General features: G+C 52.1%; 1 protein-coding gene across 1 annotated transcript in view; it reads left to right on the top strand.

Moving 5' to 3' along the window:
* The window catches only part of GPR153 (G protein-coupled receptor 153), a 34,031-nt gene extending 13,332 nt beyond the window's left edge, over window positions 1-20,699 (top strand). Inside the window, exons 2-6 of the mRNA XM_077311513.1 lie at window positions 5,071-5,608; window positions 6,296-6,725; window positions 13,896-14,085; window positions 14,827-15,011; window positions 16,367-20,699. Of these exons, the coding sequence (XP_077167628.1) occupies window positions 5,232-5,608; window positions 6,296-6,725; window positions 13,896-14,085; window positions 14,827-15,011; window positions 16,367-17,164 (1,980 nt within the window). The 5' untranslated portion in view covers window positions 5,071-5,231 and the 3' untranslated portion in view covers window positions 17,165-20,699. The remainder of the gene's footprint in view (window positions 1-5,070; window positions 5,609-6,295; window positions 6,726-13,895; window positions 14,086-14,826; window positions 15,012-16,366) is intronic.
* The last annotated feature ends 1,424 nt before the right edge of the window (window positions 20,700-22,123 follow it).

Here is a 22,123-nt window from a genome sequence, read left to right as displayed (position 1 = left end):
GTTCAATCCCAGCAGCCGGCTCAAGGTTGACTCAGCCTTCCATCCTTCCGAGGTCGGTAAAATGAGTACCCAGCTTGCTGGGGGGTAAACGGTCATGACTGGGGAAGGCACTGGCAAACCACCCCATATTGAATCTGCCATGAAAACGCTGGAGGGCGTCACCCCAAGGGTCAGACATGACTCGGTACTTGCACAGGGGATACCTTTACCTTTACCTAGGACCATCTAAGAGCTCTTAAGGTCCCCGCCCACTTTGAAGAAGAACAATCTGCTTGCGATCTAATGCTAAGTATCATTTGCGATAATGTTTCATTTGTGGAAAGTGTTTTATCGATTCTGACTGCTAGGGAAAAGGGGGGGGGGTCAAGAACGCCTGATTGTGCATTTCACAGCCTTGGCGATGGCTGCGGCCGTTTTGCCTTTATTAAATTGCAAAGTTAATTGCTCTTGCGGTTTTGGAGGTTGGGGCGTTTTGACAGTGTGTCTTCTCGATACTCATGAGTAGGACTGCTCTGTACTGCAGCAAGGGGTTGCAGCCGTGGATGTACCCGTATGGATTTGATTAAAGGGGCGGGACATTCGTTTTGCGGGCCAGCTGGCAACCCTGAGGCTGGCTAGAAAACTTTTCAATATATACATCTAAAAGAGCCCTGGAGCAGATTGAGTAATGTCAGGGAAGCATTTCTAACATTCCTAGGTAAGCACATGGGCCCTCGGTAGGGAGGCCAGCTTTTGGGGGGAATTAGGGAGAAAAAGGGGGGTTCAGAAGGTGGAATCTAAGGCATTGTCCCCCACTGAGGTCCCTGTCCTCCCCAGGCCCCATCCCCAAATCTCCAGGATTTTCCCAGACTGGATCTGGCAACTCAGACCAGTAGCCAATGGGGACCTGCAGCTCTAGAAGATGGAATCCCTCCACCTCTAAGACTGTTTTAGGTGGAAAGGGGGAAGACCCCTTTCCATCTCTGCATATCATGAGGACGGATTCAGTTTCAGGGGATATGGGATGAGAGCAACATATTCTCCACCGCAAGAGCCAGCCAGCGTGGTGTCATGGTTAAGAGCAGTGGATTCGAATCTGGAAAACCGGGTTTGATTACCCGCTCCTCCACATGCAGCCAGCTGGGCAACTTTTGGGCTAGACTTAGGATTGCTCTCACAGAGCAATTCTCTTAGGTCTCTCTCAGCCCCACCTACTCTACAGGTTGCCTGTTGTGGGGAGAGGAAGGGAAAGGTGTTTTGTAAGCCGCTTTGGACTCCTTTGGGTCGTGAGAAGCGGGGTATAAAACCCAGCTGTTCTTTATTTTCCAACCTTCTCCCCCATGTCATGGTTTCTGTTTCAGCACCAGACATGAGAAGCACCAAACGGCGGTCATTCCTGCTTTGTTAAGTTGACATTTCCTGCTTCGGAATTATCTGGGGATTTAGGAGTGGGCCGGTAGAGCCTGGGGTCGGGATGGGGGAGGGACTTCAGCAGGGCATATTGTCCTCGTCCTGGCTCCAAAGCAGACTTTTTTCCTCCAGGAGGACTGATCTCTGTTGCCTGGAGATCAGTCGGAATCCTGCGAGACCTCCAGCCCCTTCCTGGAGCTTGGCAACTCCGTCGGCTTGGCTCTCTCCAGCCCAACTCCTCGCTGCATGGTTTCCCTCTTGGCTTCTGCAAAACGCTCTTTGGAGTGGCCGAGGGTTGCAAGAGCGGCAGCCAGACTCCGGGAGAGGCTGGCATCGAGCTCCCTGCCAAGTGCCGTTTTGGTTGCCTAGCTGTGCCATCTGAGGCGGAGAGAGAACAGATGCCTGCAGAAAAGGTTGAGACGCCAGACAGGGATCTGCAAAGCGAAGCCGACAGCAGGCAGGACGACCGACCGGGAAGACAGGAAGGGGTCGTCCCAGGGGAGCAGAGCCTTTCCCACTGGTGGTCCCGGGAGCTGTGAACGGCCGCCTTGAAGAGGTCAGCCAAAGCATATCTCTGGTGGCTTTAAGGAGGCCTGAAAGATACGGGCATTTGGGAGCCGAGAACTGCCAGCCTGCTGCCTTCCTTTGTGCCTGGCGCTGGATGTTCTTCCTTCTTTGTAAACCATGACCCTGTTTGTTTCCTTTAGAAGGGATGCTGTGTGCTTTCATTCGGATGGGAAGCCCCCTTGAGCACAGGATGAGCATAGGGCGGGGGGGGGGGCAGCTGGCAGGGGCTCATGGGAATTGTAGGCCATGGACATCTGGAGAGCTACAGTTTAGCCTCCCCTGGTGTAGGGCAACAGGGCAACCCCTGGCATAGTGCAAAGGTGATGCCTCCTGTCACCTAAGCTCCGTAGCAGAGCGTGAAGGCCGTGGCCCCTCTCCAAATCCCTTGGGCTGGATCCCACGGAAAGTTTCCATGCATTCAGCCCAAAGCACCAAAACCATTCCTCGCTGTCTCATCTTGTGCCAAGCGAGGCTGAGCTCCAGGTTATTTTTCCTGATGTGCTATCGAAACCAGATGACACGAAACCACCCTGTCCTCCCCAGGCCCCATCCCCAAATCTCCAGGATTTTTCCAGCCCGGATCTGGCAACTCACACCGGTAGCCAATGGTGCGTTTTTGTGCTACTAACACGCAAGGTGTTGCTGAGGCCCTCGCAAAACGCCGAGCCTGTGTTCAACTGTTCTGCATTCATTCTGTTCTGGAGGCAAGCAGGGAGGAAGTGTGCTCAAAGCAGCAGGAAGTCTCCAATTGAGCCAATCGGGACATATTTGAAAAAATATTTGGAAGTTCTTCCTCTGTGCTAAATACACGTCTCCTCCGATGCCCCCTGCAGGATATCCCTCATATGCTTTTGAGTCTTGCAGTGTCTAACGTTCTCTTGCATATCGCTGAATCAAGCTGACTATACAGCTTGATCGCTTCTTTTGAGGCACAGAGTTTGGAATAGGGCTGCCAGCTCTGGGTTGGAAAATACCTGGAGATTTGGGGAGGGGGGCAGAGCCTGAGGAGGTCAGAATTTGGGAGAGGAAGGGACTTCAGTAGGGTAGAAGGTCATAGAGCCCACCTTCCAAAGTGGCCGGTTTCTCCAGGAGAACTGGTCGTGCAAGGAGATCTCCAGCTACCTCCTGGAGGTTGGTCTCCTGATTTTGGACACTCCTGTCTGTTAGAAGAGCCATTGCAGGCCATGCACAGGATGCTCATATCCTGCAATTGAATGAGAGTCCAGTAGCACCTTTAAGACCAACAAAGATTCATTCAGGGCGTGAGCTTTCGAGTGCAAGCACTCTTCCTCAGACTATGATCTCCTTACACGACAGGGAATATATAGCAAAAATCAGTTCTGTTACATCAGTAGACTGCGTCACAACCAAATGCAGCCAATGATAATCCTTTGTCAAAACTGCAGTCGCTACACACCGTTCTTAGGTGTTTGCACTTGCATTGGTAGCACGGAGAAATCTCGATGGAAGTGAAGCCCAGGTTTTGCTGCATGGCCCTGGGAGATGGGGGTGGAGGTGCCAGAACTTCACACTTCGAGGCTGGCATCCCAATCTCTAGGCTTGCTCAGAGACAGTTTGGGAGGGTGTCACATTGAAAAGGGAGCTTTAGCAAGTGCACCGTGTGCAAGGTGGGAAAATGTCCCACACCCCCCGCCCACGCTTTGCCCTTGTTCTTATAATAGGCGATGCATTCGGAAAAAAACATTCCTTTCGGCCTTTCCTGCCAAACAGTCTGCTTCGGATTTGTGAAGTTGTTTCCCGCCATCTCCGCAAGCCACCTACTTAGTGAAATTCCGCCAACGTGCACGTTTATTTGAATATATTTCTTTGATTAAGAGGTAGGGCAGGCTTTCTCAACAGGGGTTTCGTGAAACCCTGGGGTTTCTTCAGGAGGTGGTGCTTTCTCCACCTTTGGACATTTTTAAACAGAGGCTGGAGAGCCATCTGACGGAGAGGCTGATTCTGTGAAGCTTCAAGGGGGTGGCAGGTTACAGTGGATGAGTGACAGGGTGGTGAGTGTCCTGCATGGTGCAGAGGGTTGGACTAGATGACCCAGGAGGTCCCTTCCAACTCTATGAGTGTATGATTCTTGACAGCCCCAGAATGCTTTTGCCGATTGGGTGGGAGTGAATTATTTGATATATATTTTTACATCTTTAATACAAATTATCAGGTAATATGGCCAAATATGGCATATCTATTCAAGGTGCCAAAGAAGAAAGTGAGACCAACCAGCACGGATTGCTGACTGGTCCAGCTCTGTGCTGGTCATAAGGCTGAAAAAATATCTCAGAACAGCGAAGAGCTGCAGCTCAGGGACGGTTGCCAACTCTGGGCTAGGGAATTCCTGGAGGAGGGGGAGGTTGGGGGAGCGGAGGGACCCCGTGGGGTATAATGCCAGGAGTCTAGCATTGGGGGGGGGGAACAGCTGTAATTCCAGGAAGTCTCTAGGCCTCACCTGGAGATTGGCAACCCTAGGTGGTATGCAGTCTTTGCACGCAGAAGGCCCCGGGTTCAGTTCCCGATCTTTGCCATTCACAAGTGGAGGGCAAAAGAACTAAAGAGCTTCTGCTTGCCATCAAAATAACAACAACAACAACAACAACAATAACAACAATTTAATGTATAGTCTGAGAGTTTAGAGCAAGCTGGAGAGGGTTGGAATGGGAAACCCAAAGGGATTTTCTGGGATGCTGGCTTGTTCCCTTGTTCTACAAGCTGCCCCTCTGAACTCACTGAAGGTGGAAACTCTTGAGCTACAGGGACCCAGTGGTCTGTCCTCAGAAGGCAGTCTTAAATCCTCCAAGATTTAAGTAAGAGTAAAGACGGCATCAAGGTGGGAGGAGAAGCCCTGTACCCCCTTCCCAGATTCCCCTCCGGCCGTGGATTAATGTTTGGCTTCCGGGAAAGTGCCGTAGGCAGCAATAAGAGACCATTTCCATAAAACGCGCAGAGTCCCTCATTGCTCCATTGTTGTCTGGGAACATGACGTACCGGACTTGGAAGGGCTTTGAAAGAGTGTTGATTGCATAGAAAATGCATCGCCGGTGAGGCGGGGGAAGCCGTGTGTCTGCTTGACGATCCTTCTGTCCCCCGTTCCCTTTTCTCCTCCAGGGCCATGGACCATCGTTCCCCAGCGGGCACCCCGGACGTAGCAGCCCTTGGGCGGGACCGCTCCCCTTCCCCGACGCCCCTTTGATGGCGCCCGCTGGCTTGTAGGATGCCTCTCCTCCCTTGCTTCTTCCTGGTACGTCATCCTCGCCTGGCCTCGCCGGATGGTGACCCCGCCTTCCACCATGCATGATGAACGGAGCCTGCACAACAACGCGGTCGCCTGGCTGGCTTGCTCGGGGCTGTCGGTCCTGGCCAACGCCTGGGGGATCCTCAGCGTGAGCGCCAAGCAGAAGAAATGGAAGCCGCTGGAGTTCCTCATCTGCACGCTGGCCGGCACCCACATCCTTAACATCGCCATCCCCATCACCATGTACGCGGTCGTCCAGCTCCGCCGGCAGCACTCCGGCTACGAGTGGAACGAGGGCCTCTGCAAGGTCTTCGTCTCCACCTTCTACACCTTGACGCTGGTCACCTGCTTCTCGGTCACCTCGCTGTCCTACCACCGGATGTGGATGGTTCGCTGGCCTGTCAATTACAGGCAAGTTCCCTTGCGGCCAATGAACAGCGGAGAACTGTTGCATCGGGGCGGGACTGATGGACTGGGGTTGGGGGGGGGGGTGTTTCCATTGGTTAGGCCTCACTCTGTGAAATGCAAGGGAGAACCGGTGTGGTGTGGTGGTTAATAGTGTTGGAGTGGTATCTGGGAGACCTGAGTTCGAATCCCTGCTCGTGCCGTAGAAACTTACTGGGTGATAGAATCATAGAATAATAGAGTTGGAAGGGACCTCATGGGTCATCTAGTCCAACCTCCTGCACTATGCAGGACACTCCCAACCCTATTGCTCATCCACTGTCACCTGCCACCCCCTTGAGCCTTCACAGAATCAGCCTCTCCGTCAGATGGCTATCCAACCTCTGCTTAAAAATCTCCAAAGATGGAGAACCCACCACCTCCCGAGGAAGCCTGTTCCACTGATCTCGGGCCAGTCACCTTCTCTCAGCCTAACCACCCTCGCAGGGTTGTTGTGAGGATGAAATGGAGGAGAGGAGAAGGATGCACGCTGCTTTGGGTCCCCCTTGGCGGGATACAAATGAATTAATTCAATGCATAAAAATAAAACAAGGACTTGTTAGTTGGGTGTTGGTGGGTACGACACAAGGGCCCGTATCAGTCGGCCGGCCTGCGTTGACCGGATGGCTTGTGCGTGTCTTTCCCCCCCTGTAGGCTGAGCAACACAAAGAAGCAAGCGGTGCACACGGTCATGGGCATTTGGATGGTGTCCTTCATCCTCTCGACGCTGCCGGCGGTGGGCTGGCACGACACAGCCGAGCGCTTCTACGCCAGCGACTGCCGCTTCATCGTGACGGAGATCGGGCTGGGCTTCGGCGTCTGCTTCCTGCTCCTGATCAGCGGGAGCGTCGTGATGGGCGTGGTCTGCATGGGGATCGCGCTCTTCCAGACCTTCTCCATCCAGATGGGGCACAACATCGACAAGAACAAGTTCAACGTGCCCACCATCGTGGTGGAGGACGCGCAGGGCAAGCGGCGCTCGTCCATCGACGGCTCAGAACCCCTCAAGACCTCTCTCCAGATCACCTACTTGATCACGGGGATCGTGTTCATCTACGACTTCCTCATGGGTTTCCCCATGTTGGTGAGTCTTGCAATGGGTTCTGGGGAACCCAACGAAGGACGGCGTGTCTCGAGTCCTTTAATTTGTTTGTTTAATTGCTATGCTGCCTCTCCCTGCAAGCGGGCTCGGGGCAGTTTACAATACGAGCACAGTTTCTTTAAGAAGTCCGTCCCCATGCTTAGTGCCTTCGGCCAGTTACTTGGACTGGGATAGGATAGTCTAAATAGGATAGTCTAAAACAGAGATTCCCAACCAGGGGTCCACAGGAGCTACGGAGGGGGTCTGCGGCATTTCCTCTCCTATCTTAATGATCTCGCTCAAAAACAAGGGAACCAGCTGCTTCCCTTGTCCCCCCCTCCTGAGCATGAGTGAGTTCTCTTGTGATTTCTGCACCTGAGAGGGGGCGGAGCCTCCATCACCCCTCCTCAAGCCTGCCTGTTAACAGAGGTGGTGATGTCACTTCTAGGGGCGTGGCAGGGAGGCGTGGCCAGCTGATTCCGCTTCCGGGGCTCCTGCAAGCCTGAAAAATCATTTCAGGAGATCCTCCACTGTCAAAGGGTTGAAAAAAGCTGGTCTAAAATAAAGGGGCAGCCAAAGAGAAGGAGGGAGGCTTGTACAACTTAAGGCCACTGCGGCCTCAACCACAAACCTGGCGGAAGAGTGCTCCCTTCCAGTCTAAGGGGCCTTCCTCCAAATTCCGCTGGAGGAATTCCATTTCATTCTGGAGTCCTTTGGAGGAAGAGCCCTTGGAGGCATTTGGGGGCCCGCACAGACCAACATGTCCCCAGTATTACTCAATTAGAAACCCCGAATGCGGCTACTTCTGTGCGCCCACAAACATCAAGCTGGGAGGGAGTTTCATGGCTCATGGTTCTGTGAAAATCTCCCCCTTCTCCCCCTCCCGCCCTTTGGAAAACAACCCGCCTGCCAAAACTGGATTCCCAATCTCCCGTCATCCCCCTTCCCAGGGCCCCCCCTCCAACCCGCCGAGGCGGCCCCTGCTAAACATAGCTGCTTCCAGATGAGGGGAAAAACAAACAACGGCCTCTCGTCCGCAGGCCGTCTCCAGATGTGCAGAGCTTTCCTCCCAGCACGGCTGCTTGCTTTTTTAGGCAGGGTTTCTTCCCTGTGGCATTTGGGCAAGGGATGGGGCGTGGGGGACAGGGGAGAGAGACCGCATGAGGGCTCTGGGTTGGGCGTTTCCCCCCCCCCTCCACAGTCTATAATTGGAGGCCCGTCTCCTTTTTGCACTCCAAAAATGTATCAGACTTTCCCCATTTGGCCGCCTGAAGCAGTGAGCATAGACTCCTTACAGCTCAGAGATTGCCCTTCTGGTGTTCAAAAAACCATCTCCCTCTCCTGCACCTCATCTTAGGGCTCAAGGAAGGGGCTGGTGGTGCCTGAGATGCCTCCACCCTTGCCAGCCATCCCTGGCAAGATCCTGTGAAGGCTCAAGGGGCTGGCAGGTTACAGTGGATGAGCGATGGGGTGGTGAGTGTCCTGCATAGTGCAGGGGGTTAGACTAGATGACCCAGGAGGTCCCTTCCAACTCTATGATTCTATGATTCTGTCCCTGTTTGTGTCCTGGGAGGGGAAGGGCGAGCTGTTTGGCCTGGTTCTCTGTGCTCCGAAAGCAGCAAAGGGGGACATGGCCGTTTGTTTCCAGGTCTGCCTCGGCCCCTTTCGCAGCCTCTGGAAGAAATGAAAAATGTATGCCGCGCCACTGGCATTTCATAGAGCAACGCGGCCAAACATCTGCGGACTCTATCAGCCTAGAGCGACATCCAGAGCACCCGGTTTACCTAGAGACATCAGCCTTCAGGGGCTCAAATACTGTTGTCAGAAGGGTTTTCAAAAAAAGGTTTCACCCGTGTAAAAAGAAGGGCGAGCTCAGATGGGTCGCCCCCTCCCAAAGCAGGGGCTGGATAGAAGGTCATTCATGTAGAGAGTGAAGAGGAAAGCAGCTTGCGAGGAAGGGGTGGGGGGCAAAAGGAGGAGAGGGGGGATGGCGCCTGAAATGAAAGGAATTGTTTCGTTTTGCAGGCGCTAAGACTGTCCTGACTCTCGGGTGTCAGCTGACTTCCCCCCCCCAGCTGATCTCTGGTCTTTTTTAAAATAGCAGAGAGCAGCACTGACAGGATTTCAGCTCTGGGAGAAGGCAGCACGGAGCACAGCTCCTCGCTGAGAATCCCCAGAGAAACGGAGGGGAAAGGAGCCTTGAGCGATGCCAGCCCAGCACAGAGGAAAGGACTCTGTGTTCCTTTGAAGCGTTCTCTTGCGAAAGGTGTCGGGGCCCCCAGGGAAAGGACAGAGTCTGCTGCGATTTCTTTCCGAAAACATGGCAGGCGAGAAATGGCAGCAGATTCCTTTGCTTTCCCCTCTTTACAAGCGCTTACCGGCCGCAGATGTTGATCGGCTTGGATGGAAAGGTGGGGGGGGGGGGGTCACGGAGAGCTTGCTTGGCTTTTGCTTTCAGAGCTTTTTGGATTTTTGTGACCCCTCTTCCCCCTCCAAGTGGCTTTGGCCATTTTAGTTCATTTTGGATGCCGCTTCTAGGTTCCTAAAAGAATCTTTTAATGAAAACAGACCCAAAAGAAAAAAAAAACACTTTTTGCCTTGGGGACATCTGTGATTCAGACAAAAGATTTCTCTCTTTTTCTCAGTGTGTTTTTGCCTGGAATTTCCTCCCTTTCTGACCAGAATTACCTCCCGGAATACCTTTGTCATGCTGCCTCTCTCACTTCTGTCAAATGTCCTCAGCACAAAGGGAAGGGGACAGAATCCCACAAATTAATTTAAATTCCAAAACACCTTGGGTTCTCCCTGGTGGGGGTGAAGCTGCGGTTGCTTTCACAGTCCTGCAAACAAAATTTTGTAGAATTCTTGCTGTTAAAATAAGAGTCTCTTTTTCGCATCGATTGAGAGCACACCGTGCCTTAGAATCAAGACACCCTGACCTGGATAGCCTAGGCCAACCCAATCTCATCAGATTTCGTAAGTTAAGCAGGGTCAGCCTGGTTCGTATTGCAGAGGCAGAATTTTTCTGATTGACAGATTTTGGGGAGCTGCTGACAGAGCTCGCCTGGGGGTTCTTGGTAGCATTTTGCTAGCCGCTGGTAGAGACAGGATGTTGGAGGACAGAGACTGTCACTCTGATCCAGCAGGGCAATAAAGAGTAAACAAAAAAGGGGACATCTTTGTACATGCCACCCGACCCTCTTGCCCAAGGATTTGCACATATTCCTGGCCTTACTTTGGAGCCGTCCTCTCTCGATCAGGGTTAGATTGCAATCTTCTCAGGGCAGAGACCTTGGGTTTATTATGCTCTGGCACTCCTCCTTTATCTGTGGGGCTGTACAGACAACGAGGATAATGCCCGGGACGGAAAGCTAGCCACAATTTCTGGCCCTTGGCTGCTCAGCTGCTTAAGCAAATGAGTAAAAATATTCTACCCTTCCCCCCACCCCAAATCTATGATGCATCCCCTGACTGCGGTGGCTTGGGAATCTGCAGTTGGGCACATAGTGTCTGCCTTTAGTCCATGCCAGCTTTCCTCCAAAGCTGTCCTGCAGGGATTGAACGGTGCATCGAAGGGGAGCTGGTGCCTCTGCTAAAGAGACCCCCCCCTTTCAAGCTTCTCCAGAGCTGTGCCCTCTCTGCTTCCCTCCTCTGCCAGCTGCGCAGTTGTATGCCGTCATTTGCAACGAATGAGCGCTCAGGAACGCATCCAGCCAGTTTGCCCTTGGAGTAACATGAGAGTCCCAATTATTCCCCCCTCCTCCAATTGTTTACACAAGTTCTGGGCAGGACAGTGAGGACATACTGTTTTCTGATTCCTGACCTTGCTTCGTCTGCTGGCATGTTTTTATTCTGCCCTTCTTCCAAGGAGCCGCGGGCAGCGAATAAGTCTCCCTTCCCCCACTTTGTCCTCACAACAGCCCTGCAAGGCGGGCTCAGCAGGGAGAAAGCGACTGGCTATAGGACCAAGATGAGGTTGGTGGACCTGTGTACGGTCACTTAGCCTCACCTTCCTCTCATAAAATGGAGGAGGAAGAACCGATGAGAGCCCCTCCCCTCAACTTGAGGGGAAAGACAGCACCCCACTGTACGTTTCTGTTATTTCAGCCCCAACCTTTTTGAGCCTTCAGGCACTGTTGTAATTCTGATTCAGCATGGTGGCCATGGAAGGCAGAACCAACCACAAAATGGCCGCCACAGAAGGCAGAACCAGCCACAAAATGGCTGCCACGGAAGGTAGAACCAGCCACAAAATGGCTGCCATGGAGGGCAGAACCAGCCACAAAATGGCTGCCACGGAAAGCCGAAACAGCCACAAAATGGCCACTGCAGTATACCTTCAGCCACACAGTGAAGCTCCTTGGGCTGTGGTGGCAGCTATTGTCAAGTCAACATTTTTAAAAAGAATTCTACAGTCAATCAAATCTCCAGCGGCCAATCAGAAGTCTTGCTGGGCAAAAGCCCAACCTGGCCCTACCCATTTCCTAAAAACCCTCCCCAGATGCCAAGAAAGGGTCAGCAGGTCCCATGGCGCCCCAAGATGCCACTTTGAGGATCCCTGCCCTAGCCACAAGGCTGTGGCAAGTGTGTGTTGTGTTTGTGAGAGGAGACAGAGCCACAATGGAAAAAGGGGGTACCCCTTGGGCGAGGCAGTTCTGCGTTTGGCTCCGTGAGGTTGCAAAATCTGCAGACGTTCTGCAGCCAGGCAGTGCTAAAGAGGCGATTTGGATCCTTGCAGCCCTTTCCAATTAATTTCGGGAAACGGCAGAGGACAGCACATCTCTCTCCCCGCCCCTCGATCTTTCCAACGCTTGCCATTTTTTTTCCTTCTGAGCTGGCTTCAACGGGGCTCTTTCGAAACTGCTGAGCGACATTAAGGATTCAATTTATGATGATCCAATGAAGTTAATTTGAATTTGGCTTATGCTGTGGCGTTGATGGAACATTGATTAACAGGCGGGGGAGGGGGGAAGCCGTCACTGGCCTTGATGAATATGAATGGGTTTTGCATATTCCGGCCTTCTCCCCCCTCCCCCCCCCTTGCAATTGAAATTCACGGCTGCCAGTAATTCTGCTGCTTTGCCAAATAAAGCTCTGAGCATCTGCGAAATATCTCTTTCCTAAGCAGCACTGCGCCTGGCCTGCTGGCAGAAAGGCCTGAAACGGTTCCTAACACACACACACACACACACACACACACACACCCTGCTGAACTGGCTCTGTAGGGATGCCAGCCTTCAGGTAGGACCTGTGGCTGTCCTGGAATTACAGGTTCAGTTCCCCCAAAGAAAATTGAGGCTTTGGAGAGGGGCATTGTATCCCACTGAGGCCCCTGTCTTCCCCAGACTCCATCCCACAAATTTCCAGGAGTTTCTCAACCCGGATATGCCAACTGTACCCCTCCTCCTTCGGGTAGAGAAAAGCAGCATATAAAAACAACTCCTCCTCCTCCTCTTCTTCTTGTTCTTCTTGTTCTTGTTCTTCTTCTTCTTCTTGTTGTTCTTCTTCTTGTTGTTCTTCTTCTTCTAGATGGAATCCTAGAGGGGACTGTTATAGGGTCAAGGCTTCATTGTTTCAGAAATAAACCCAAGTGTACTGGATTGTATGTGCTCGAAATTTCTTCTTCTTCTTCTTCTTCTTCTTCTTCTTCTTCTTCTTCTTCTTCTTCTTCTTCTTCTTCTTCTTCTTCTTCTTCTTCTTCTTCTGTGTAGCTTGCTCTCTTTAAAACCCTGGGAAGATCCAGTTGTTGAAGGATCCTCTCGGATCCAAGGAGCTGGTGTGGTGTGGTGGCTACTTTAACCTGGAGAGCAAGGTTCGATCCTGCATGTACAGCCAGCTGGGTGACCAGAGGCCGGTCACAGTTCCCTTGGAGCTGTTCTTGCAGAGCTGTCTTAGCCCCAGGTGTCTGTGGTGGGGAGAGGAAGGGGAAGTATGTTTGCATGCCACTTTGGACCTCTTTTGGGTAGTGAAAAGCAGGGGGGAAAAAACAACTCTTCTTTTTCTTCATGGCAGAGTGGCGGGTAATAAATACAACAACAACAATAATAATAGGGTGTCCAGCTCAGATGCGGGGAGGGGGGGGGAGGCCATCAGCCCATGGGAGACTGTGCTTATAAGGGCTGATCTTCCCCTAGGTTTTAACCCTTCTTACACACAGGGAGAGCCATACAAACACATCCCAGAGCAGCCAATAGGCCTGAGTGATGACAGGGAGTTGAGGAAAGTGTAAACACCTCCTCCGTGTGAGTAACATCTTGTCTTAAAAAGATTTTCACTCATTCTGTTTCCAGATTCCTGCCAAATTTTCCTGGGGGGAGGGACAACGTGCGTGGGAGAGATTCCGTCAGGCCTGTGCTTGGGACGGGATCGTCACATCACGAAAGGCCGGCCTCCCTCCCCTCTGGAAACACCAGCTGGAAACACCCTCCCACAGGGCTGCAAAACCCCTCCTTGATCCCCCAGGGAGATGAATAACAGGGGACGCTCGTAGGAAGGATCTATTATTGTATTGTTGCGTGGTCTTTACTATTTATTCGCATTGTTTTAAGTAAGTGCCATTTAACCGCTCTAAGTCAAGAAGGGTGGGGCGGCACGTAAATGAAACATTATATTTTTAGAATCGTAGAGCCTGAGGGCAACTTTAGGACCAACAAAGCTTTATTCGTGGTACCATAGAATCCTAGAGTGGGCCCGTGCAGGCCATGTAGTCCAATCCCCTGCTCAATGCAGGATCAGAGTAAAGCATCCAGGATAAGCATCTGTCCAGCTGCTGCTTGAGCAGTGGAATCGGCTGCCTAAGGAGGTGTCCTTAGGCAGCCAATTCCACCGCTGAACTACTCTGACTGAAAATTCTTTCCTGGTATCTAGCCGATATTGTTCTCCACATACTCCACAGCCCATGACTGCGGGTCTTCCTAACCTCTGCTTGGCCTCCTCCAAGTGACAACCTTCCAAATACTTAAAGAGAGCCATCATGTCCCCTCTCCACCTCCTCTTCTCCAGGCTGAACATTCTGCTCTGAAAGGTTTCCGTCCATTTGTCTCTCTCACCTAGTCCTGAAGCCCTCTACGAGGCATCTGACCTGCAGGGACCGAGAGAGCCCTCCCCTGCCTGCCCCCTTCCTCCAACCCTCCACCCCCCCCCCAGTAACCTTTCTGTTGCTTGCTCTGCCAGGTGGTGAGCTTTGCCAGCCTGAAGTCCGACGTGGCGTACGACTGGATGGTGCTGTGTGTGTTGTGGTGCTCGGTCATCCAGTCCCTCCTCCTGCCCCTCTTCCTTTGGGCCTGCGACCGCTACCGGGCTGACCTCAAATCCGTCTGGGAGAAGTGCGTGGCCATCATGTCCAGTGACGACACAGAAGAAGGTCAGAGCAGCCTTTGAGTGGATCGAGTGGGAGATGCCTCCTCCCTTGTCCTTTTAACTGGTGGTGCTGGGGGGTTAAACTGGGGACCTTCTGCACAGGAGGCAAAGGTGCCTGTGTTAAGCCACAGCCCACCTCAGATCCGTGCATGATCCTGAGTCAGCCCATGGACCTTCCAAGGTCTGCTTGATTGCATCACTGGCGGAGGGCTTTCACACCTGATCCTTTCAAGAGAAGATGCCGGGGATCGAACCAGGGACCTCCCCGGTGCAAAGCGGAGGCTCTCCCACTGAGCCATTGCCCAGAAGCACCAGTGCGTTGAGGAAAGGCAACTGGTACAGCACCCTGCCCCTCTTAGCAGTTCAGGCAGGGGCTACCCCAGGCCTCATTCTGCACCATAGCACAGCTGGGAACCAACCCACCAGGAATTGGTGCAATCCATTACCCACTTCCATGCAGGGACCCTTGTCGCATGTATCTATACTGTCCCCCAAAACATAACAGCGTGGTGGAGTGGTTAAGGTGCAGTGGACTCTAATCTGAAGAACCGGATTTGATTCCCCCACTCCTCCACTTGCAGCCAGCTGGGTGGCCTTGGGCTTAGTCATGGTTCTCTTAGACCTGCTCTCACCGAGCGGTTCTCTTAGAGCTCCCTCAGGGGGATTGTGGTGGGGAAAGGAAGGGAACGGTGTTTGGGGCTCCCTGTGATATTCCTCCCTCTCTCTGCTTCTCCCCGGACCGCAGCAAACAGCCTCGAAGGAGCCATCCATGCTGACCTGATGTACGAAAGAGCCTTTGATTACAACTTCTCCGGGGACACTTTGACCTTGGACCACATGACCAAATACGACTTGTCGGCCCTGGAGAGGGGCCTCCCCCAGGTCTACCCTACAAAGCCTCCGACGGAGGACAAAATGCAGTATCTGCAGGTAAGGAACTTAGCATGGGACTCAGGGAGGGAAGCCGGAGGAGAGCCCACCCTTGATCAGCTGGACCGCAATCGGCTGGGAGTCCCTTCCAGGGAAGCAGGCTTTTGAGAGGGTGTCTTGAAACACGTCCTTACCCAAAGGTCGAAGGGCCAGTGCGAAATGTACTTCCCCTTAAAAATCGACCACAGTTAGGGACACTCCCCCAGCTTGTAACTAGGGTTGCCAGCCTCCAGGTGAGAGCTGGAGATCCCCCAGAGTTAAAACTGCTCTCCGGACGACATAGATAGCTTCTTTCTTATTTCTGTATTTAAGCCATTGGTCGAACTTTTCCTGCTTCTGTGTCTACCCAAGGAAAAGGTGCTTCCTATTTGGTGGGGGGGAACGATGATGGGGCTACCCTTAGGTTCTCCTGGGGCCTAGATTGGGAAGCCTTCAAGGGTTGAAGCAAATGCTGGCAGGGGCTCATAGGAATTGTAGTCCATGAACATCTGGAGGACCACAGGTTGACTACCCCTGCGGTAGACGGTCCCTAAGAGAGGGGTGTTTCTCAGTCCCTGCACGAAATTGGTGTTGTTGATCCGTTTTTGTATTTGTTTGCAGTTCTAGTTGGCTGCCTCATTGTTTGAAGCGGTGCGGAAATTAATTGCTCTGCCGCATCCTTTCTGGATGATAGATGAGGCAAATGTTTCCCATCTTCTCCCGTCCCAAAACCTTCTCCCTCCCTTCCTCTGCGAGATTGGAAGCTTTTGTTCTCGGCTTCTAAATAAAACATGACTGGATTTGCCGTGTAATGCTGATCCCCGAACTTGGAGCAGGTTTCCCCCCTCCCCCTTGTCTTCCCGCCAGTCATCGATGCCAAACGTTTATTTACGTTAACCATTTGTACCCGTCCTTTCCGCCCAGCTGAAGCCATCTAGGCAGTGATTGGTTTAAAAGATCGATCAGCTTTACAAACTGTATGTGTTTAAAGACCGGCAGTGAAACAGGGAGAAGCGTCAATAATGGAACGCTAAAACCAACCAGTGGGAGACAATAATAGTGGGAGAAAGACAAATGTCTCTGGAGAGGGAATTCTGTAGTATTGGTGCCACAACCAACAAGGCCATTCCTTGGGTTGTCTCAGGTGAAGGACCTCTGAGGATTTCATTCATTCATTCATTCATTCATTCATTCATTCATTCATTCATTCATTCATTCATTCATATGCCGCCCCTCTTGAGTCCTCTCGGGCCGGCATGCAACCTTGAAAATGTGGTGTTTCCCCAGAGCATTCTGGGAAATCTGTAACTCCCCGCTTCTTCCTACAGCTGGGCCAAGGCCGTAACGGTTGTGCCGCTTCCCTGTTCCCCTAACAGGTCCCCCCTACCAGGCGGTTTTCCCACGATGAAACAGAAATCTGGACAACGGGTCAGATTTCTGCCTACCTCCAGCGCTGGGGTGCAGGTGAGGACGTGGCTTCCAACCTCGCCCACCTGCTCATCCCTCGGCACAGCCACGACCGACGGAGGGCCAGCCTCGTCTCCTACCCGGAGGAAGGACGCCCCTACCGCAAGCGCAGGAAGTCCGCCGAGAGCGTGCTGGCCCTCCGGCCCTTCTCCTACGAGGACTTCTACAAGGAGGACGGCAGCTTCAAGTGCTTCAGCAAGGAGGAGGTGGTTAATTTCATCGACGACCCGACGCCCGGCCCTCGGCGTGCCCCCTTGCGCTCCGCTTCCATCTCCCTCATCCCGGACACCCTCCAACACCGCTCGGAAGTGGCGGCCTTCGCCCGCTTCCCCTTGACCGATTTTGAGCGGGAGCCCCAGGTGCTGCGCCGTTTCTCGGGGCGGGGCTGCTCGCTGATGGTGCCAGGCCCTTTCCTGGCTCAGGAGGACGCCAAGAACCTCTTCCCCAAAGGGAGCGACGGCCCCCCGTGCTTCGAGCAGATCCGCATCGAGCTGTGCGAGGCCCAGACGCCGGAGGACCGCGGGGTGAGCGGGAGCCGCTCGGAGCCCGAGGGCTTTCGGACAGGTCTCCGCCCCTCCTGGGGGGGCCCGGAGTACCTCCGGGGAAACAGGAGCAAAGGGGGCAGCACGAGCAGCTTTTTGAGTTCGCCCTCCGCCTCCTCCGGGTACGTGACGTTCCACTCGGATTCGATCGGCTCGGCCTCCTAGAGCCGACCCCGCGAGAGGCTGTTTCTCGTGCCGACGGCTCGGCTTGGTTCTTCATGGCCAACTCTTGCCCTCTCCTGGCGGTCCGGATTTCGTCGTCGGGACTGGTCCAAGCACCAAAGAGGCCCTTCTGTGCCAGGCTCCTGTGCGTTCTGTTCAAGAGAAGGAGGGGAAAGGAAAGGGAGAAGGCAGCTGGAGCCTTCCACGAAACAAGTGTTTGCCCCAAATCTCTTGACATCCACGTCTGATGTTCTGAGCGACACCTTGAGACTCTTCCTTCCTGCCCGGAGGAGGGGGACAAGAGCAATGCGTGTCTTTTCCTTCCTGCCAGCGGCTTGAGCTGATGGAACATCAAGGCTCATCAGGAATTTCTTGTTGTCTCTTTCTCTCCCTCTTTTTATAACAGCCCTACATTTCCACCCCTTCCCGGTACTTTAGAAATAGGTGTGACATTGTGCATGAACTTCTCTGTATCAAACAATTCTGCAGTGCGTTTCTGGATGAGGCTGTTGTTACCAAAAGCTGGGGGTTCCCTTTAATGCTGGTGCTGCAAGGGATGTAGGGGGGGGAGGGGAGGAGGAGGAGGGTTAAAGTTTCTCAAATTGGCTGTTTAAAGGGCAGGGAAGCAAAGGGGCTGGGGAGGGGGTGGGGGAGGCAGTCCCTGAACAAGAATTTGTGTCTTCCATTTGTCAGCGAGATCCCCGTGAAGGCCCAAAGATGTATCTCTGTGTTTTGGGATTTTTTTAAAACTGCCAGGGTGATTATTTCCAGGAGAGAGGAAGAATTTGCAAGATGCGGCCCCCTGTGGAGAAAAAGCAAGCAAGGGCATAGCTTTGACAGGGAGAAGTAGGCACTTTGCCCTACTTTCCCCTGTTGTTTGGACTCCAGCTGGCAGCTTTAGGTTTCTGGGAGAACTTCCTCCATAGCCCATGCAAAATCCATCGCCATTTTCCTTCTACTTGTTCTACCAAAGCCCGATGCCCTCAGCAGATCCTCGGATCCTGCCCAGTCTTCCCTCTGCCCTGGCTGGTGGTTTGTCGGCAGCAGCCGATCCCAAACCCAGAGGGATTTCTCCTTCCCTTGCTTACAAATGACTGCACGTGTTAGCCTCAGACGCTGGGCTGCCGCTGGAATTGGCAGCCCCGTGTCTCGTCCCTCTTCCCCCCAAGAGAATAGAGCCACGCAAGAAGACTAGAGGTAATCTTTCTGCACCCTGATCCAGACGGCCTAGGCAGAGCATAAGCAGGGTCAGGCCGGCTTAGTACTTGGATGGGAGACCACTGTGAAAGCCCAGTGTTGCAAAACAGAAAGGGGACATGCTCAGCTTCCCCATGTGCTTGCGTCCTGGCGCATGGGAAAGGAAACCGGGTCGCACAGCACTGTCCCTTTTGTGATTCCTGGCTGGGCCAGCCCCGGAGAGTAGATTTGAGCAGGGGCAACGATTTTCTGGTTGCCAGCCCTGGGGAAGTTTGCATGGTGGAAAATCGCCATCTATTTGTTCCGGGTTCTTTATATAATCTGTGGGAAACGGTCTCTTCATACGGCCACTCCTTGGGAGCACATCCCCTCCAGAAAACAGAAGGATCCAGCCTGGGTGAGTTGCTTCTAGGCTCTGGGGTTTTCAACGCTGCTCTTTAGAATGAAAATGTTTTTCAGGTAGTTGTTTTGATGTCCGTTGTGAAGCATCTGCCAATCTTTGGGAAAGATGCCTCTTTTCCTCATGAATGAAGAAGGGGGTGTGCATGTATTTGTCGTGTGGAACATGAAAGGGACTTGAGATTTTCAGAGGGGGGAGGGAGGGAGTTGCTCCTTGGGATGTATACTACTAAAATGAGACATTGCAGTTAATCTCTCTCCCCCCCCAGACACTACCTTTAAACCCACCCCCCAAATTAACAGGTTTTCAATCAGACAAGCAGTAGGGGGCAGGTTCCAGTGTGTGTTTGGGGGGGGATGCCATATACTGGGGGTTCCCCAGTGTGGTGCCCTTTGGTGTCATGATGTCAGCTATGGCTTTTGCAGAAGTGGGCAGGCCAGATAGGGCTTTCCCTCCGCAAGGCTTTTGATTGCCTGTGCAGATTTATTAAACCGTCGCTTTGATTGCGTTCCTGAAAAGTCATGACAACCCTTCTGCGGCTGGCTCCGCCTCCTGGGGCAGCCATTTTGGGGCAGCCATTTTGAGGCTGCGCCCATGCCAGAATTCCAAACGTGCCCCTAGGGAACACCCCCCCACCCCCTGCCATACAGACTTAGTCCCCTTTCTTCGAATCTCGCAGCTCTTCTATCAAACCAAATACTCCAAATAGTTTTACTGCCCCCCTGGTTGCAAAAGAGAGCACGTTCCCTCCACCCCACCGCTCGAAGTTTCTCCATTCCGCTCAAGCTAGAATGTACAGGAAATGTAAGTCGATAAATAGAATCTGGCTTTTCCCAGTAGGTAGCATTGTTCTGCATTGCAGGTTTCAAGGCCTGGCAAGATGCAGGCGAAGCAGGGACGTCACAGTTTACTGGACTTTGGACAGAGGTTTGCAAAAGAAGGCCGTCGTTCTTACAAGTGACAGAAAGCTCTTGGGGTGAGCAGCAGATCCCGGGGCGATGGCGGCAAACACAGGCTCCCGCCTCACTTATTCCTGTCGCTTTAAAAATAGTCTTGCCTAGAAAAAGAGGACGTCAGCTAGATTTTTGCTGCGATTGCCTCCAGTTTGAAACTGTCAAAAGATACAGCAGTTTGTGTGGAGACCACGAACATGTGGCGCATGACCTTGTCAGGAGTACCTGACCACAGGAAATTCTAGCCAGGGAAAACTCCCCAGCACAAGGGTTAATTCTCGATTACCTTTGCTGGCAGTTCCACCTTCCCCTTCAAAATCTAAGGATGTTGTGCCTTCCAGAGTTTAAACAAATAACAATGCTGGTCATTTCTTCTTCTTCTTCTTCTTGTTAATCTAGTCGGTGAGCATTTTGCAACCGGGGGAATTTTAGGCGGTGAACTCTTTGTCGTACTGTAACTTTTTAACTTTGTAGTGTCACACGGCAATACTTTTTGACACGTGTCTGGGGTCGCCCTCTCAGAAATCTTGATCTCTGGTTTTTATTAGCCGGTTTCTTTCTTTTTCTTTATTTTGTGGGAACGGGGATAAAAATCCACAACTGCTGTTCCTAAGGAGTTCGACAAAGGCTGTTGAAATCTTTTGGCCTGGCCAGGCGAGATCTTTTTACCGCTTGATGAGGGTGGGTGTTTTTGTTACCTTCCGCACGAAAGTCCTACCAAGACAAGAATTCCGCCCACTTCTCTGTGTGACTTTTAACATCTGTGCACTTTTGGAGGCTCCCCCACCCCCACCCCAAAATGTCTGTGATATTTTCACGCTGTGCAAAAACAACTTTCTAACGGGGTCCGAGTGGATTTGTCTTAAATAGAAAAGCATTTTAATCACCAAAATTTTCCAAACGGTTTGTAACTTTGCTCTTTTTTGAATGTTTTGAAGGTTTCTTTCTGTAAAGGACTGAATTTAAAATAATAATAATAATTCTATAACTGTTTGTTCTCCTTGGTCCTCCTTTACTACAAGAACAGAAGAGCGTTTCGGGATCAGACACAAAAACACCCCTCCTCCACGGGGTTTGTATGTGTGGGTCTCTGGCTGACCACAGCAGTAGGTTCTCTCTTGTTTGAAACTATTCCGCAAAATCTTAGGCAAAAACAAAGCATTTCTTGCTCTGGGTTCTAGGTCTTCCCAAGGCCGGAGATGACCCAAGGCATTCTGGTTCCTAAAGAAGACAATGGAAATGACAATTGCTACTTTATAACAGAAAAGCCTGCTTTCTGAGATTGGTCACCAGAATATGAATGTTGCCTTTAGTAATCCAACCATGACGACACTTGTGTGGAAATGCTGCCACTTAGAGGCCAATGGATGAAACACAGGTGGACTTCTTGTGCATTTTTTATCTATATTTTTCTGACAGGCGGAGAGAGAAAGTGACTGGCCCGTGGTCACACAGTCACTCATGGTGGATTAGGATTCGAACCCACAGCTTCCCTGTCCTGGTCCAGAATTCTAAACCACTGCACCACTATAGCTTCCCTCTCTTGGGTGTTTCTCTCATCCCTTTCCGGCCACTGATTTGACCAGAAAAATCTTCACCGAGTGAAGGGGATGCAAACGAAATCTCACCGGCATTAGCGAAGTATAGCCGGAGGGGCCTTCCAAATGAAGCACAATGCTCCTCCTCGGCTATTTTAAAATCTCAAGATTATCCTTGTGTGTGTGGGTGAACACCCAAAATCGTCCGCCAGGCAGTGTCTGACCTCAATGCAAGGTTCACAAGAAAGATGCAGTTTTGACGTTCTCTGCAGATGCTAATTCTACCAGCCGTTTAGGCTGGCATACCTTATTGAAGTTTTGCCCCCCATTTTTTCCTTTAATCTGGAATCGGCCTCAGTTGCCCGTGGCTCCGGAGATGTGGAACATAAATAATTATTTCCAGTATCTGATGGTTCAGACGAAAGTTCTCTGTATCTCTCGTGGCAAACAGCCTTGACTAAACCTGGCTATTCATATTTTCAAAGCGGGAATGGGATAACTGGGGGGGACATAGCTGGGAACCGGAAATTATTTCACTGGCCACTGGTCCTAACTTGCATAAGACTGCACGGACACTGGAAATTATGAGCACAACTTAAAATCACGATTAACCGAACAGGCTTCTTGATGATCTATACCAGGGGTAGCCAAACTGGCTCTTCAGATGTCCATCTGCTTCCAAAAAAGATGCTCAGCCTCTGAGCCACAGCCCTTCCTGTTTGGATCCTTGGATGCTCCTGCAAGCAGAGCCAAGCCCTGCCCAAGTAAAGCCCCTTTCTTAAAGCCCTTTTCTTTGTGCTGCTTGCAGCAAAGATGGCCATGGGCTCTCTAGTCCAAACCTCTTGCAAAAGGCTGTTTGTCTCAGGCCTCACTT

The sequence above is a fragment of the Paroedura picta genome, chromosome 15 (assembly GCF_049243985.1).
Source record: "Paroedura picta isolate Pp20150507F chromosome 15, Ppicta_v3.0, whole genome shotgun sequence".
Classification (NCBI taxonomy): domain Eukaryota; kingdom Metazoa; phylum Chordata; class Lepidosauria; order Squamata; family Gekkonidae; genus Paroedura; species Paroedura picta.
Note: the sequence above shows the minus strand (reverse complement) of the source record. Positions and strands in the feature narration are given on the sequence as shown.